Source organism: Vidua chalybeata, chromosome 9 (genome assembly GCF_026979565.1).
Source record: "Vidua chalybeata isolate OUT-0048 chromosome 9, bVidCha1 merged haplotype, whole genome shotgun sequence".
Taxonomy (NCBI): domain Eukaryota; kingdom Metazoa; phylum Chordata; class Aves; order Passeriformes; family Viduidae; genus Vidua; species Vidua chalybeata.
This window is the reverse complement of record NC_071538.1, coordinates 10,833,924-10,848,772: the sequence shown is the minus strand read 5'-3', so window position 1 is coordinate 10,848,772 and position 14,849 is coordinate 10,833,924. Positions and strand designations below refer to the sequence as shown.

Sequence of the window (14,849 nt, the reverse complement as noted above, 5' to 3'; positions counted from 1 at the left end):
CTCCTTGCAAATTCAGGAAATACTCAAACACAGCAAAAAGTGAAGCTCCAACTAAAATTTCAAACATTTATTTCTGTGTATTGACTAACCACCACTTGTTGAAAGCCAGCCCAATACTTGTGTCCCACAGCCTGTCAGGAGGACATGTCAGCATGTCACACTCTGCTCAAGCACACCAGCTTTCCTGCAGGAACTGTGGTTTCATAGTATTCTGCTACTGGGAATTTCCCCACCCATCCTACTTACCCAACTTTTTGCCTACTGACATATTTTCTTCCTGGCATTTTCTGAGCATATAAAGAGTGCGAATCAAAATAACACAGCAGTAAAGCATCTCCTATAAATCACCTGAGAGAAACAAAACATCATAAACCAGCCAGGAAAGTTCTGGGATTATCTCCATATAATCTACTGCAACTAAAACCATTCCTGAGACATGTGACCTAATCTGCCTTTCAAAGCCTTCAACAAATGGGATTCCCAGATAATAATTTTCACTGCCAAACTACATTTTCAGTTTGAAATAATTTCCTAATATCTACTTTAAATCTCCAAGTCCATCACCTCTTGCCCTAGACCCACTGAGCATGAAGAAAAACTGATTTCTTCTCTCTGCAGAGAAACATTTTATATTTTTGAAAGATCATTACCATTTTTCCCAACACCTTCCTTTTCTTCAGACTAAACAACCCCAATTCTTTCAATCTTTCCCCTTAGATCATGTTTTATAGGTCTCTGATCATTCTTGAAGTTGAGACTGTGGCAACATGTGGTACAAAGGGGAAAAAAAAATATTCCTACACAGAATTCCCCAGGAAGCTGGGTGACAGAGGCTTTGTTTGAAGAGGTTACTTTTGTATGATGACTGTCTGCTTTGTTGCTTGGGTGTTTTAGTGCCAAAATACATGTTCTTTCTGTTCTCTGTGGCTCTGAGAACAGGGCAGGTGCCCCAGTGCACACAATAGGCAGGCATTACACTCCTCACTGAAAAAACATTTTGGACCTGGGGAAAACCGTTATTATGGAAGGCAAGTTATTCTTGCCAGTCAGGGAATACTTCTCCTTACCAAGATGATATCTTTGGGATAAATTGATATAAGTGGCATATTTGTGATACCAGTATAATTTAGGCATTAGTTTAAGTAATTTTTAGAAACATGAGTAAAATCCTGCATCACAAAGTACATTTCAGGGAAATATATTAGTTCCATAATTGCTTTCTAGTGCTGCATTCACTCTGTCTCAGAAAGCAATATGCAGTTGTAACATACACTGAGAAATGTCTACGGTTCAGCTAAAATCAACAAAACTAAAAATAATCATGTGCATTTTAGAAGATGCCATGTTCTTTATAACCACATAAATTAATTCCGCCATCCTCATAATCAGATTCACATACATAATGGAAGAATGTAATTTACTTCCATTCTCCAGAGGTATACAAAGTCTTTTTTTTTTTTTTTCCTCCCAGAAAAAGGTTTTAAAATTGCATTGTGTTCTATTCACCAACATTAATCGAGCAAACAGAGTTATCTCTGAACCTCTGGGTACCATGGCATGGAAAGATTGCACTCAGAAATCAACTGGGCTTCTGTGTATGAATTGGGAAAACAATCCTATCCAGAAGAAAGATAAGACCTAATGAGAGATGGTAAGTGCTGGGAAAATAAGCTTGATGGAAGAAAAGGAAGTGAAAAAACTTTTCCATGCTGAGGACGGAAAAGGTCTTTCAAAAACTTTTGTTAAGCATGGCATATTAAACATATCCAAAATGTTGTCCAACAATAACATGAACATGGATCATGTAAAATGGTGTTATCAAAGGGTCTTTCATCTAAAAATTAGGCAATTTATGACATCAATTTTATAGAGGAACTCCTAACAAGAAGGACTTTTTATGTCCTCAGAGGATTTTAGATTTTTAACTCAAAAGGAAATGGATTTTTCAGTAAAACAGTTCATCATCTCTGGCTACCTCGTATGAGCCTTAAGAATACATCAATATGTCACCTGCCTCCTCTCACATCAAAAGCCTGTAAAATAAAACATAAACGTTGTCTGCATAGTTTAAAACTCTTTTTCTTGAATTTCCACTCTGTTTTGAAAGAGAGATATCACTCAGAAGATGCTAGCTGCCACAAGGTGGTGAGGACAGACCCATGTGTGACATCGTTGTATTGAGGTGTACCAGAACATTAATTCTGTACACTGGCAAACTTCAGAGCATCCCCATTTCCATTCTGGTAACAGATTACAGCCAACTGTTTAAATGTCTAGATGTGAGGAAAAGTTTCATTGCCTTGCCTTGCCAGTTCTGTATTGATATTAGTCTGACACAAATTTTTGTATTTGCAATATCTTTTCTGTCTGTAGTATTTGTGCAGCCCTAAACCACAACATGAATTTTTCTTCCTCTACAGGAGCATTTTAAGCCTCTAGAAAATCCATTCTGACTATTACTTGTTCCCCAAACTAAGCAGAGGAAGTAAAAACCAGAGAGAACTGAAGTAGTCAGTTAAACTGCACTATGGTTCTGCTAAAGCAAAGAAACCATACTCATAAATCACATCTTCTGAGGACCCATCCCTCTGCTTCCTTGTCCCCAACCTGCAAAAAGTGTGGTAGCAAAAGGAGCAAGCTCACAGCTACACCTCAGCATAAGCAGGGATATTAAAAGACACTTGTGAACACTAAAATTTTTCCATTTTCCATCTCCTGGACCTTTGTACAACTTTTGAGCCGGTGGTGCAAAACCACTATTAATGACCTATCTGACAAAACAGGAAAAGCAGTGCCTTCAACCACCCCTACTTCAAATCCAGGCATGACTGGTAGTAGCTCTTCCCCCTTCAGAGCTCTCACAGGTGCAGTGTGTCTTGTTGCAAGGCCAAACATGAACCTCTGCTTCCTCTTTGGCCTCTGTGAGTCTACCATGAAAAGCAGGTCTCTTCTGGCACTTGACAAGTCTGCATTTTTTAAAACACGCCCAGATTTGGAGCATCCTGTACCTACTAAGGGGAAAGTTTTAACTGGGCTTAGCAGCTATGCCTTCTGGAGATCAGCCTCAAGGTAAATAAATGCAACATCTCTACCATGAGATGCAGAAGAAATCCCACCTATGTCCTGACTGCATATCAGGATGAGACCAGTTTGCACTCTGGTTTCCAAAGAAAGGCTATTTTGGCACGTCAGCCAGCAGGGAGGCACCACAGGTTTCCATAGGACCTCCTCACTGTGGAGGATCAAAACTGTGATCACAGCCCCACACCACAGCACAGTGTGACCTGTGGTTTTCACTGAACTACATTGACGACACAGGCTCGAGCCTCACAGAGAAAACAAAACACGAGATAACAGCTGAGTAACTCAGTCCTTCTAGCTGCCCGTAATCTCGCTCCCAATGGTGCAACTGCACAAGAAAATACCCGTGACAGTGCTGGAGTTTCATCACCAGGTTCTCACAGCAGACAGCTCTGACATTGCCTTAACCTTGAAAATCATGACAGGGTGAGGCAGTGGTTCACTGGATCCCCTCCAACAACTGCTTTGCCTAATTCTATTAAACCAAGCCAACAGACTCATAGGATAAACACCCAAATGAGCAAGCCATGTACCACAGTCATTATTTACAATGCACCATTGCAAAGCCTCTCTATCTTGAGCAACACTCACAATCCTGCCCCATTTTCAGTTTCTGTTTCCTTGAAAAGCCTGAAACCGTGTTAGAACACCATAAATGGCAGCAATCACAGGCTTTACCCAGGGTTGTTTAACTTACCCATTGACAAGCAGCAAAACAAACCATCCTAAACAGTAATAAAATGAAACCTACAAGAATGAACTCATAAGGATAATCAGCAAAAACTCTGATCTCAGACAGAGGTCCACCAGCAAAGGTTGTGGAGGCAAATATATCACTGTGAACAGCAGGTCTGGAGATACTCTGACCCAAGAAGGTGCAAAGCAAGCCTGAGCTGTATCAGCAGACAAACTGGTGATAAGCAGCAGCCACGCTGTACTGTTTTACAGACTGGACTTCGCAGCTGCTCTTATCTGCACCATATTTGCTTCACCTTAAAAAATACTTCCCTTTAAAAATTGGATTTTAAAGTATTTCCCATTATGTGACTCTGAAGGCCAAGGATGCATTTTGAGGAACCAAAGAACACTGATAGGACCATCGTATATTGCACTCTGTGTGGGTCAGTGCTGGCACAATAACACAGTGACACAAGGGCATTCAGTAACCTCAAATTTGCATTTATCAGTACTTACCTGGACTTATATCCAAATATATTTTTATGAAGGAGAAAAAGAGGAGCTAAATATATGGCTTATTAGAGTACCTGCTCATCGCATAAAAAACCTTTAGAAACGCAAAAGCCAAGTGCCTGCTGCTGATTTTGCTCCACTCTGGGGTTCACTGCCCTGTGCCTACACTGACCGTGCCCCTGGGGTCACGCCAGAGACCAGCACGGGGAACCCTCTTCCCTGCCTGGGGACCCGCCCGCGGGGGAACCCTTGGGAAGGTCCCTGGGCCTCGCACAAAGCCCCTCAGCCGGGGTGGGCCGGGGTCGCCTCTGCGGTCCGGTCCCGCCCCGCCGGGCCCGAGCGGCCGCCGGCTCCGCCATGCCCGGAACACAAACAAACACCGCGCTCGGGGGCGGAGCGAAGCGGCTCCCACCATCTTGGGGCCGGGGGAACCCAGCAGGCGGCTGGGTTCCCCAGCCCGTCCTGTCCCGCCTCGTCCCGCCGGGGGCGGGCAGGGCTGTCCCCGCGGCGGGGCCGGGGGGTGCGGAGCCCAGCGAGGCCCCGTGGCTGCTCCCCGGGCCCGGCGGGGAGGGGTGAGAGGAGGAGCCAGGGCGGCCCGTGCGACAAAGCCCAGTGCGCAGGGAGCTGGTGACCGGGAAGCAGAACCGCGCTGGGCAGAACTGCGGGGCGGGCGGACCCACCGGAGCCCGCTGCCCCACGGGGGGTGGGAGGCCCGTCCTGCCGCCCCCCCGGCTCAGGGGTCGGGGCGGCTGCGGAGCGGAGCGGGAGGCGGCCGGGTTGCAGCTGCTAAGCTGCTTAGGGCCGGGGCTGGCATGAGCCTCCCCGGCGGGGCGGCTGCGGGCTGCGCGCTGCGGCGGGGAGGCTGAGGGCGCGGATCCGGAGCGGGAGGAGGCGGAGGGGGGGGCCGCGCTCCCCCCGGGAAGATGGGGAACTGCCTCAAGTCCCCCACCTCGGATGACATCTCGCTGCTCCACGAGTCCCAGTCGGACAGAGCTAGCTACGGAGACGGGGCTGAGCCGGATCAGGAGCCGCCGCCGCCATATCAGGTAGGGGAGGGGGCGGGAGCGGGGCTGAGGGCAGCGGGGCCTCGCCGCGGCTGGCGGGGGTCGCGGGGCCGCTTGCCCGGGGTCCGCACCGCCCCGGGGGCCGCCGCCTCCCCGCCGCCGCCGCTCCGGCGCTGGGCGGCCCGAACCTCTCCCTTTCCGCCCGCACGTAGCGCGGGGGAAACCGCTTTGTCTCGGCCGGTGCCGGCGCTCCGGGCGGGCGGGAGGCGCGGTGCCGCCGGCGGGGCGGGGGGCGGAGGGCAGGGGCCGCCCGGCCGGTGCCGCGTCCTTTGTTGCCGCCGGCGGTGACATCACCGTCTGGCGCGGGGACGCTCCGGGACGGGGACCGCGGGCCCTGCCCGGGCTTTGCCCGGGCCCGCTCTCACCGCTCCCGTATTTTTAGCAGCATCTGATCCCCACTAAGTAACTCCACCAGCGCAGGGGATCCTGTTTCCCTCCGTCCTGTGGGGCACCGGCGGAGAAGTGTTCCCCATTGTTCGGTGGGTTTTTTGGTTTTTGGTTTTTTTTTTTTTTTGTCTCTGAGAGAATCTCTTAATTTACATCTTGATGACGGATCAAGGGGGAAAGAAGGAAAAGGTCGAGCATTTGCTTTGATGGGTTTGCTGTCAGCGGAGGGTAACGCCGATGTGGAGGGAGGATGGCGTTGGTGTGAAAGTCTGCGTTTGGCCGCCTCTGGAAGGGATGGACACGAAAAGGGAACCTGAACTTGGGGTTGCACTTGTCTGCTCCCGGAGATCTCCACCCCCACGTACAGAAATGTGTACTGACCTAAACAAGCAGTCTACGGCACTGAGAAATGAAAAGGAAAACCATCCAGCGATAGAACTGCACGTTCTCTTCAAGTTTGGAAAATATTTTCCTGTCTGGGATGATAGTATACGTACCAGAGGCATCTACAGAAACACACATTCTCGGGGGGTAACTTGAGAGCTGTATGTTCTCTAGGATGGGAGTCATTCCCTAATTGCAGAGCCTGATGTATAATTAACAAAATTGCAGGAAGTATTTAACCAGACAGGCGTGTAATCTACAAATGCTTTAGCGAGTTCAAGAATTCCACCCTGATAGGAGCCCCGTAAGTGTTGAAGAGAAGCCCTACACGTAGCAGCCCTTGCTGGTGCCCTGAAGTTGCGCTGATGTTTCTTGGCAGTGTGTGCCTGATTGTTGTTTTGAGTGCGAAAGCTGAATGTCACAATAAATTCCGTGAGGAATTTTTCTGTTCTGATTTCTGATCTATGTCTGCTGAAGTCCAAGGTTTTAAAGGTTGTGTTGTTCTAAATTAAGTCTGAATGGTCCGTGAAGTTTAGAAGTGCATTGTATTTTTGTCAAATCAGCATATAAAGTTTGACTGTTTGTGCAATTTATTGCATTTATAGCTATGATTCTGGGAAGACTTGTGAGGGTTTTTGTTTTCTTCTTCCCTTTGAAAGCAACCTTTTAGCTCTTGTAAGAGTCACCAATCATGTATATGCCTTATACAGGCCTTCTAGTGTGGATGTTGGCATAGAGAAGGACTCTGTCGTCAGAGGTTTTTACAATTTTTTTCTTGACGAGGAACTTGTCTGTAAGTGTGGATGGTTGACTGAGAACACAACAGACAGTAAAATAAATGAACCCACAGGTGTGTATTATCGAGTAAGTGTATTCATAGCAAGCCTTCCCTCAGCTGAAGAAGCTGTGCAGCATCAGGTGATGTGCCCACAGGCACTTGGCTGTGTCGAACATCACTGTCTGTCCTGAAAACTCCTCCACTGATCCTGGCGGTTCCTAAAGCTTCACCTTAGGGTAGCCTTTAGTGTCTCATAGTCAAAATCAAAGCTACTCTTTCCACAGGTTTTGAGCCACAATGGATTGTGACTTTAAAAAAAAAATAGGCCTTAGCTACAATATTATGCAACATTTGTGCACTTTAGAGGTTGAGGGGATTTATAATTTTAAATTAGTTAATGTTTACAAGATACACAAACTCTTAAGTATGAACAATTGCTAATGCTCCAGTATTACTTTTGTGCTAGAAATAAGTCACCCATTTTGACTTCCAAGTGGCAGCTCAGAGTCACTGTTACAAATGGGAAAGTTGTGCCCTTGTTCCTGGTAATTACTTCTTTCAATATCTTAACCAGAGTTAGTGTATAATGAGTAGACATTAGGAATGAAAGCAAGGAAGGAGATAAAACAAGTTTGAAAACTTACTTGTGGCAACTAGCCTTGAGAAACTGGAAGGTGAACAGTTTTGAAGCCAGCTGCTGAAATGTCAGCTGCATATTTTAGAAGAAAGTAAAATCTGGTGTGTCTGTTGCTCTTGGGTTTGCAGCAAGTGTGTCAACTTCCTGAATAGCTCTTGCAAGGTATGCAAACTAAGGGAAGGAGGTTTGCTGGGGGAAGATACGCAGTTGTAGAAGATGACTTCTGAATTATTTTGACATTTAAAGTACTTTTTTGTGTTCTGAAAGGATTGTGCCAGGGATGTTCATGTGGGACTCCTGTTATGGCTTAATATTTATTTACCTATTGAGTTCCAACTACAAAATGTACCCCCAGTAAAAATTGCAGTATAGCATGTGAAATTCCTTTGATCAGTGAGTGCTATTAGACTGGCTGTGTAAAATTCCTACTTCCAAAAGTGAGGTTGAGAATTGGATTGACAGTATGGACACATAGAATAATGGGCAATAACTTCCATAGAGAGGCTCTGCAAATACCTGTGTCTTGGTTCCTGTGGCAGTACCTGTTACCAGCTGCTTCAGAAAGGCCTCAGAGAGGAAGCATCTTTTTAAACAGGTATCTGAATTAATAAGAAAGTGGCCCATTAAATATTTTCCAGTGCATTGAGCTTAACCACTAACACGAGAAAAAATGAAAACACACAAAAAAAAAGTGTGTTTTCATAGCGGGGAGGAAGGAAGTGATTTCAAGAGTGGACCAACATTTTCATAGACAGATGCTAATTTTGAATGCCTCCATTTTAGAACCCAGAAATTACAACTGCTTCCCTAAGTGTTAAGAACATGCAGCTCCATTTTTAACCAGGGAATCTGTGATTAGGAAGACGTTAGCTTTGGTTTTGTTTTTTTTTTTTTTCTCAAGTCCTCAAAATTGAGTATGCTTTCAACTTTGTTTTCCTTTTTGGTGTATGACTTCTTCACCATCTGTTGGCAATATGCCTTCTGCTGTTTTTCCATACAAGTTCACTGGGTTTTTTTCAGTTTCTCTTATTTCTAGTAATTCTCCTCAAAGATTTTTTTTTTTTTGCAGAACAGATGTGTCCCTTTTCTTAATCCTTGTCTCATATTTCTGTTCTTAAATAGTTCCTTAATAGCTGTAGGAAATAATTTGCCATTTTATTCAATTTTGGAAATTTTATCCAGTAAAGTACAAAATGCTTTGCATCTTTTCTCCCTACGTTTCTAAAAAGTATTACTGTGGACAAAATACACTGCAGTCTTCTAAAAAGATGTATGACCCTTGCTAAATTACTTAGCTAAAAATATGAAAAATAAACACAACATCTTGGTGTTGATAGTAACCTCATACAAGCTCATTTGATATTTTGATGTGGGAGATAAACTGATAAAATATTTTACCTGAAGAGCTCCAGAGCACCCTCTGGTACTTTGTACCACCATGTGTTGTCTTACAGGCCCAGATAAAATGTTTCAGTAGATCTAGTGGATTTCTTTCTTTTTTTTTTTTTATTTGAAGGGATTAATTTAAAACCTTTTGGCCTGGATACTCATTTGATTTGGCTGTAGGCACAAAATGAGATGAGAAATCACAAACATGAGCTTAACCCAGTGCTGTGCTCCCATAATCCTCCAAAAGCTGTTGGGGACAGCAGGTTTTGAAAGTGTAATTTAGGATGTCTCATGGCTTCTCTTAAAGCTGAGGTTGCTGCCCTCCTTGGGCCTCCTCTGAGCTGAGTGTCACCTGTACACAGTGTACATGTCCTCATCCCTCTGGCTTGTGCTTCATTCCAGCTGTTCCCAGTTCAGGGAGGTGGCACATCAGCCTGTCCTGGCAATGCCATAGGCCAGTGAGGAGCACAGCACAGGGGGTGCAGCCCTGGAGATGCTGAAGAAGTGCCCATTTTGAACAGTCAGAGAATCTTTTTGAAAGAGCCCACTGCATTTCTGTGTGAACCTTGCCCTGTGGATGGGAGTGTTGCATATTTTTTTGCTCAAGAGAGAAACCAAGCCTTTGTTACTCTCTCCTCATAACTTAAGTAATATGTTACATTGGTGTTCTCATGCTGTCTTTTCAAAGGCGTGGAAATCAATATAATTAAAAATTGCTAGCCAAATGAATTCTGATCTAGGAGTTGCACCCATTTATAGAAACAGCTGAACAAAAATTCCCTTGGGCCCCAATGGAAATGATCTGTGACTGTGTGTATTGTACAAGAAAGGAGACTGTGGTAGTGTAACAGGTTATAATCTACCATGGAGTGGTTGTGCAAAGCTGGAACTCTTGATCTATGTTGGAACAGCATAAAAGGGGCAAAGATGCAGTGGGAAAACGTTACATACAGAAAGCTATCCGTGAAAAAAAGCAAAGCAGCTAGTAGGGCTACTTTCATATAAGAGAAAGCAGTATATTTAAAAGTTGCCTATGCATGTCTTGCCCTTTTTTCTGCTTGTCCTCCACATCTTGGTGATGATGTGTATGAATTACAGTTGCACTTGTAGATGTGAACTGAAATATAACTCCAGTCCACAATTCCTTAGTCTGCTGGAAACTTCAAAGGGCTTCAAACTCTTAGTTTTTGTTGCTGTGTTGCTGGTTGGTGCCTTCTGGCAGCAGTGCCCAAGGTGAAAATCAGCTGCAGTGAGGGGCTGGAGGAGCTGAAGTTGAGAGTTTGCTGCATGGAAAAGAAGTGGTAGAGTAGCCAGTGATGTTTGGTACTTCTCTTCAAGGATGAGATTGCTTGAGTGACCTTATGTAATTAATTCTCAGAAATGAAGTGTTTAGTAGTTTTCTGGAATAACATTTTATCTGTGAAAGACCAAACATTAAGTGATAAAGTCACTCCTGATAAATAGTTATGATGTAATTTAGACCTGCATTCAGAAAAACTGTAAGTGTTCCATGTTTTATACTGTAGTTCTGGTAAATTATTTGTATGTGCAATGCAATAAACCTTTTTTTAAATATCAGTATAGGGCTATACAGTTCATTTTCCATACAGTAATGAAATATATGTATTATGACTGTCATCATAGTAGCATTGAGGATTATTTGGTTAGTGAACAATATGCCATGACGCTTCTTATTCTTCCACAGCTGAAGAATTTAGCAAGTTGTCTCGAGAATTGTATTGCTGCTAATCAGTTTTAGGTGAAAAGTTTCTTGAGGGTGCTAAGTCTAAACTTCCTTTCCAGACAACAGTTAGAAAAAACCTGCACCTCTATTTCCTGTCTCAATGCATATTGGTTCCAGCATAGCCTGCCACACTGGCTGATGGGGGCTGTCTTTCATTTTGCTGGTGAAAAAATCTGGTGGGGGCAGAGGGAGAAGAGAGGAAGGAAGACAGACCTGAAAGTAAAGGTTACCAGATAGTATCACAGAGTCAGGTAACTTCAATCTTGAGAACACCCATTCATGAACAGTTTAAATAAATAATTAATATTGGTTGAATATTGTAATTCTTTATCTGCTTAAAACAGATTTTAAACTACAGTTGGTTAAAAATGTGTTAGGCATGGCTGGAGGAAGTGGGAAGAGTATGCTAATGTTTGAGTTCTCTGTGTTACCACCTTTCTTATAAAATTAGAGCTGGTTTCTAGATTCACTGTTGTTGAGTTGGCAGTTGGTAAGGATCTGTTCCTAACCACTCTGTCCAGAAGATTTTCCAAGGGGCATTATGCAAAGAAGATAATATGTTCATAATCACATTTAACAGAGTATTGCTTTGTGCTTCACGTGGATTTCTGCAAGAAGTGTCTTAAGTTGGCTCAAGATGCTCTACAGAGTCTGTCCCTGTTGTCCTGTGCCCCTGTTCATCACTTCAACAAAGGAAGGAAGCTCAGCTTAATGAGCACTTCTGCAGACCCTGTTAATGGCTGTAGTCAAACTGGTTGCAGAATGTAAGGCAAAGAAACTAAAAATAACACCTCTTGCTTGTGGCAGACTCGCATCTTCCAGTCTTTGTGCTTGTCCTTGTTTCTGCCTCCCCATATGCACAGAGAAACATATTTGTATTTTGGAGAAGTAAGTCTGTGGAGTAGACTAAAGCAAGTCAGCCATGACTTTTCTATGAGCTAATGAAGCAGTTCCTCAGAGACCAAAGAATTACAAAATGAGCAGGTTTTTAGAGATGTCATGGTTGAATAAGAATGAAACCTTTTTTAGGGAAAAAGCTGAAGAGTCACTATTCTCTTGACTCTGAAAGGCAAAGCAAGCTTCGATCTTGACTTTAGACCACAAGAAAAATTGGCCCTGACATTATGAAGGTCTCAGAGGCAAAGATGTGTCTTGCTCCCTGAAGGTAGGATGTGTTTTTGTAGAAGATGCTGTCATGTTCTGGCTGCCTCTTCAGGGACAGCTATAGCAGTGACCTGTCCCAGCAGAGCTAGAGTTGTGTAACTTCTTGCTGAGTAAAACTGCACTTCAACCAAAAAAACTCCCAGCCCCAAGACTAAACAAAACAAAATCCACCAAAAAACCCCACTCTAACAACCTTAGGGTAAGTTATCATCATCCTTATTTAATGTGTTCTGTTCTGTTTGTAACTTTAGCAAACCACTCAACTGCTCTGTGCTTTAGTTTCTTCACTGTAAAAAGAGGATTGAAGGAGTAATAAAGTTTATCTTTAGTGCAGGCATGCTTAGTAATTTAATTCAAGTTTGTAAAGTGTTCAATGGTAATTTGATTTTAGTAAAATAATGTCCCTCTATTACAAAAGGAACCTCTGCAGAAATTTATGACAAACCTGATGCTGGAGAGAGGGAGCTTTATCAGAAGATCTGTTTAAAGCAGTAGATAAGTCTCCTAAAATCTGTTTTGGAATCTGATAGTTCAGCATTTATTTGGCAGCCTGCATTCCAGATGCTTGATTAGTAGGATGAAGAGTCTGTGGAGATGGTAATAAGAAATCTTGCCTAATCAGGGTGATGAATCTTTGCTATGCTGGAAGCTCATGCATTCTTTTGGACAAGCCAACCCAAACATGCAATACCACCCTCCCTAAAATCTAGGACCACCATGCATTGAGGAAGCTCTTCCTGTATGTTTCCCGTATGTACCTTGGGTTCAGTGCTGTGATCAGCTGTTGCTGGCTGTACATCTGGAGTCAGTTTCTGACCCACGGAAAATAAACCACTTTTATGTTTTGAAGAGATAATGATCTGTGGAATGGACTAAAGCAAATCAACAGTGACTTTCATATGAACTAATGAAACAATCTCCAAGAGACCAAACAGTTACAGAGAGCGATTATTTTATTTACCAGCCCCTCCACAGGAATCTGCCAACCACTCTGTTTCTCATCAGTGAAGAAGAAAGTCAGAATGCTGGTGGCATAAAAGCTGCTGGGCCAGGATCCACACACGGTGACATGGACAAAGAGCAGATACGTGCAGCAACTGGAGGAGGAGATAAAAGAACCATCCTTTAACCGCGGTTGCGCCAGCCAAATCACAACCAGCTGGGGTGTTGCACTGGGCATTTCTGCTGATCCACCACAACGCTCACGCATGCTCTGTGCATATTTGCACCCACACGTACCCTCTGTCAAAGGCCAGGCTGATTTCTGAGCCTTCTTGTCCTCCCTCTGTTTTGAGCCATTGGTTTAGTTGAGGGCTGATGCAGACCTGAGGTGCTCGGGGGAGGACTGAAACTGTTGGAAGGATGAGAGAAACTGTGACTCAGGAAATGGAGTTCCTCCCTTAGCCCCAGCATGCAGTGATGAATGTGCAGACTATTATCCTTGCAATACTGAAACCTGTTTCCCTTGGTTGTATTTTTGGACACTGTATTTTTGGCCTCTGTGTCCTCCCATCTGCTTTTTGCTCAGAGGGAGCAATTTGTATTTTTGGAGGCAAGGTTCAGGAGCAGTCCTTGCATGTAGTACCCTGTACTCCAAGGCCAAAAGCTCATGCAGGGACAACTTCATCCTCACTCAAAGACAAGTTTCAGGTGGCTGACAGGGCTGAGTTTCCCAGAGCTTGGGACTGTAGCTAGCCCACATCCCAGTGGAGTTTGGACTGCTAAGAGAGGTTTTAGAAGCATCAAGGAAACTCCTGGTTTATGACTAATAAAATTTAATAAAGCTGCTTGACTATCCAGTTGTAAGCAAAAAATGAGTCAGTCTATGCTGGTTTGGACAAAAGCAAGGAATTGACCATCCTGCAACCATGATTAAAACCATTACATCTACCACATGCCGCCAGTTTCTAATCTGCGTCATGGCAAAACTGCATTAGAAGAGAAAATCAGACTAGAATATATCCCACAAATATAACATAACTACTGTCCAAGTAAATAGCTCTGTGGAGACTGTAAAGTGTCCCTGTAGTCCTCACCACTTTCACTCTGTGTGGCTTCCAGATGATTTGTGTACAAGCTCTAGCCAGAAGGAAATGGAGCAATATTTCTCTGTATTTATTCCCATAAGATGTATCTTGGTAGTGGGGATACAAATCTCTTATGACTCAGTGTGCGAACGCTGCAGAATTGGATGAGATTGGGTGCTCTTGCCCTTTCTGTTTCAGAGCTGTGGGAGGCTTATCTAAGAGATCAAAGTGCATCAGATTCCATTATTTCAGTATCTATGGGACAGTATAATGCATGAATACTCTGGGCCAATGCCTGTGTCTGACTTCTATTCATCACTGTAATTGAAGCCAGATACAGAGCTTGTTCTGTGCACTGAACGTTAATCACAGTGTTTTATTAACACAGTTGTTGAAATCTTTAATTCAGACATTGTGTAATTTTGCAATATAGATTAAGACTAGTATTTATTTTGCCCGGATGCATTAATTTTATTTAAAGTTCAGAAAGAAAAGAGATTGCTCCCAGGTTTTGAACAAATGAGTGTAAGCATGCATTACTTGACTGCAGACGTACCAAACTGCTAAACTGGTTTGGTTTGCGCTGTTGCTTAACAAAAAGCAGTGAACTGCTGTATTCAGTGGAAAATACATAAAAGGCTCAGCAAACTAATGCTCTAAATTCAGATTTAGTTAAGACACTGAAATTAATATTTTAACATCTGTAGACTTTATTTTATGCTCTGTAGTAGTACTTGCTTAATTGTCATTGCCAGTTTCTGATGTTTTGGGATTTCCCTTGTTTGTTTTCTTTTTATATATTATGATTTGGATTGCAGTTGCGTCCATTTATCTTCAGTTTAGCTTATGAAATATGACTAAGACATTGCTTTAGTTTCTGCTTCACAGAGTTCTTTAATGATGCATCTATATATTTGGAGACCTGGAGGCTGTTGTGGATTGTCCCGTGGAGAATGGTGTCCTTGAAAGTATATTACTCTTCTTGGAAGGGAAGAGAGTCAGT

The 14,849-nt window shown here is 43.6% G+C and overlaps 1 protein-coding gene across 1 annotated transcript in view; it reads left to right on the top strand.

The window, feature by feature from the left end:
• Positions 1–4,684: 4,684 nt before the first annotated feature.
• The window catches only part of RNF11 (ring finger protein 11), a 30,521-nt gene continuing 20,356 nt past the window's right edge, over positions 4,685–14,849 (top strand). Inside the window, exon 1 of the mRNA XM_053950094.1 lies at positions 4,685–5,318. Coding sequence (XP_053806069.1) covers positions 5,196–5,318 — 123 coding nt within the window. The 5' untranslated portion in view covers positions 4,685–5,195. The remainder of the gene's footprint in view (positions 5,319–14,849) is intronic.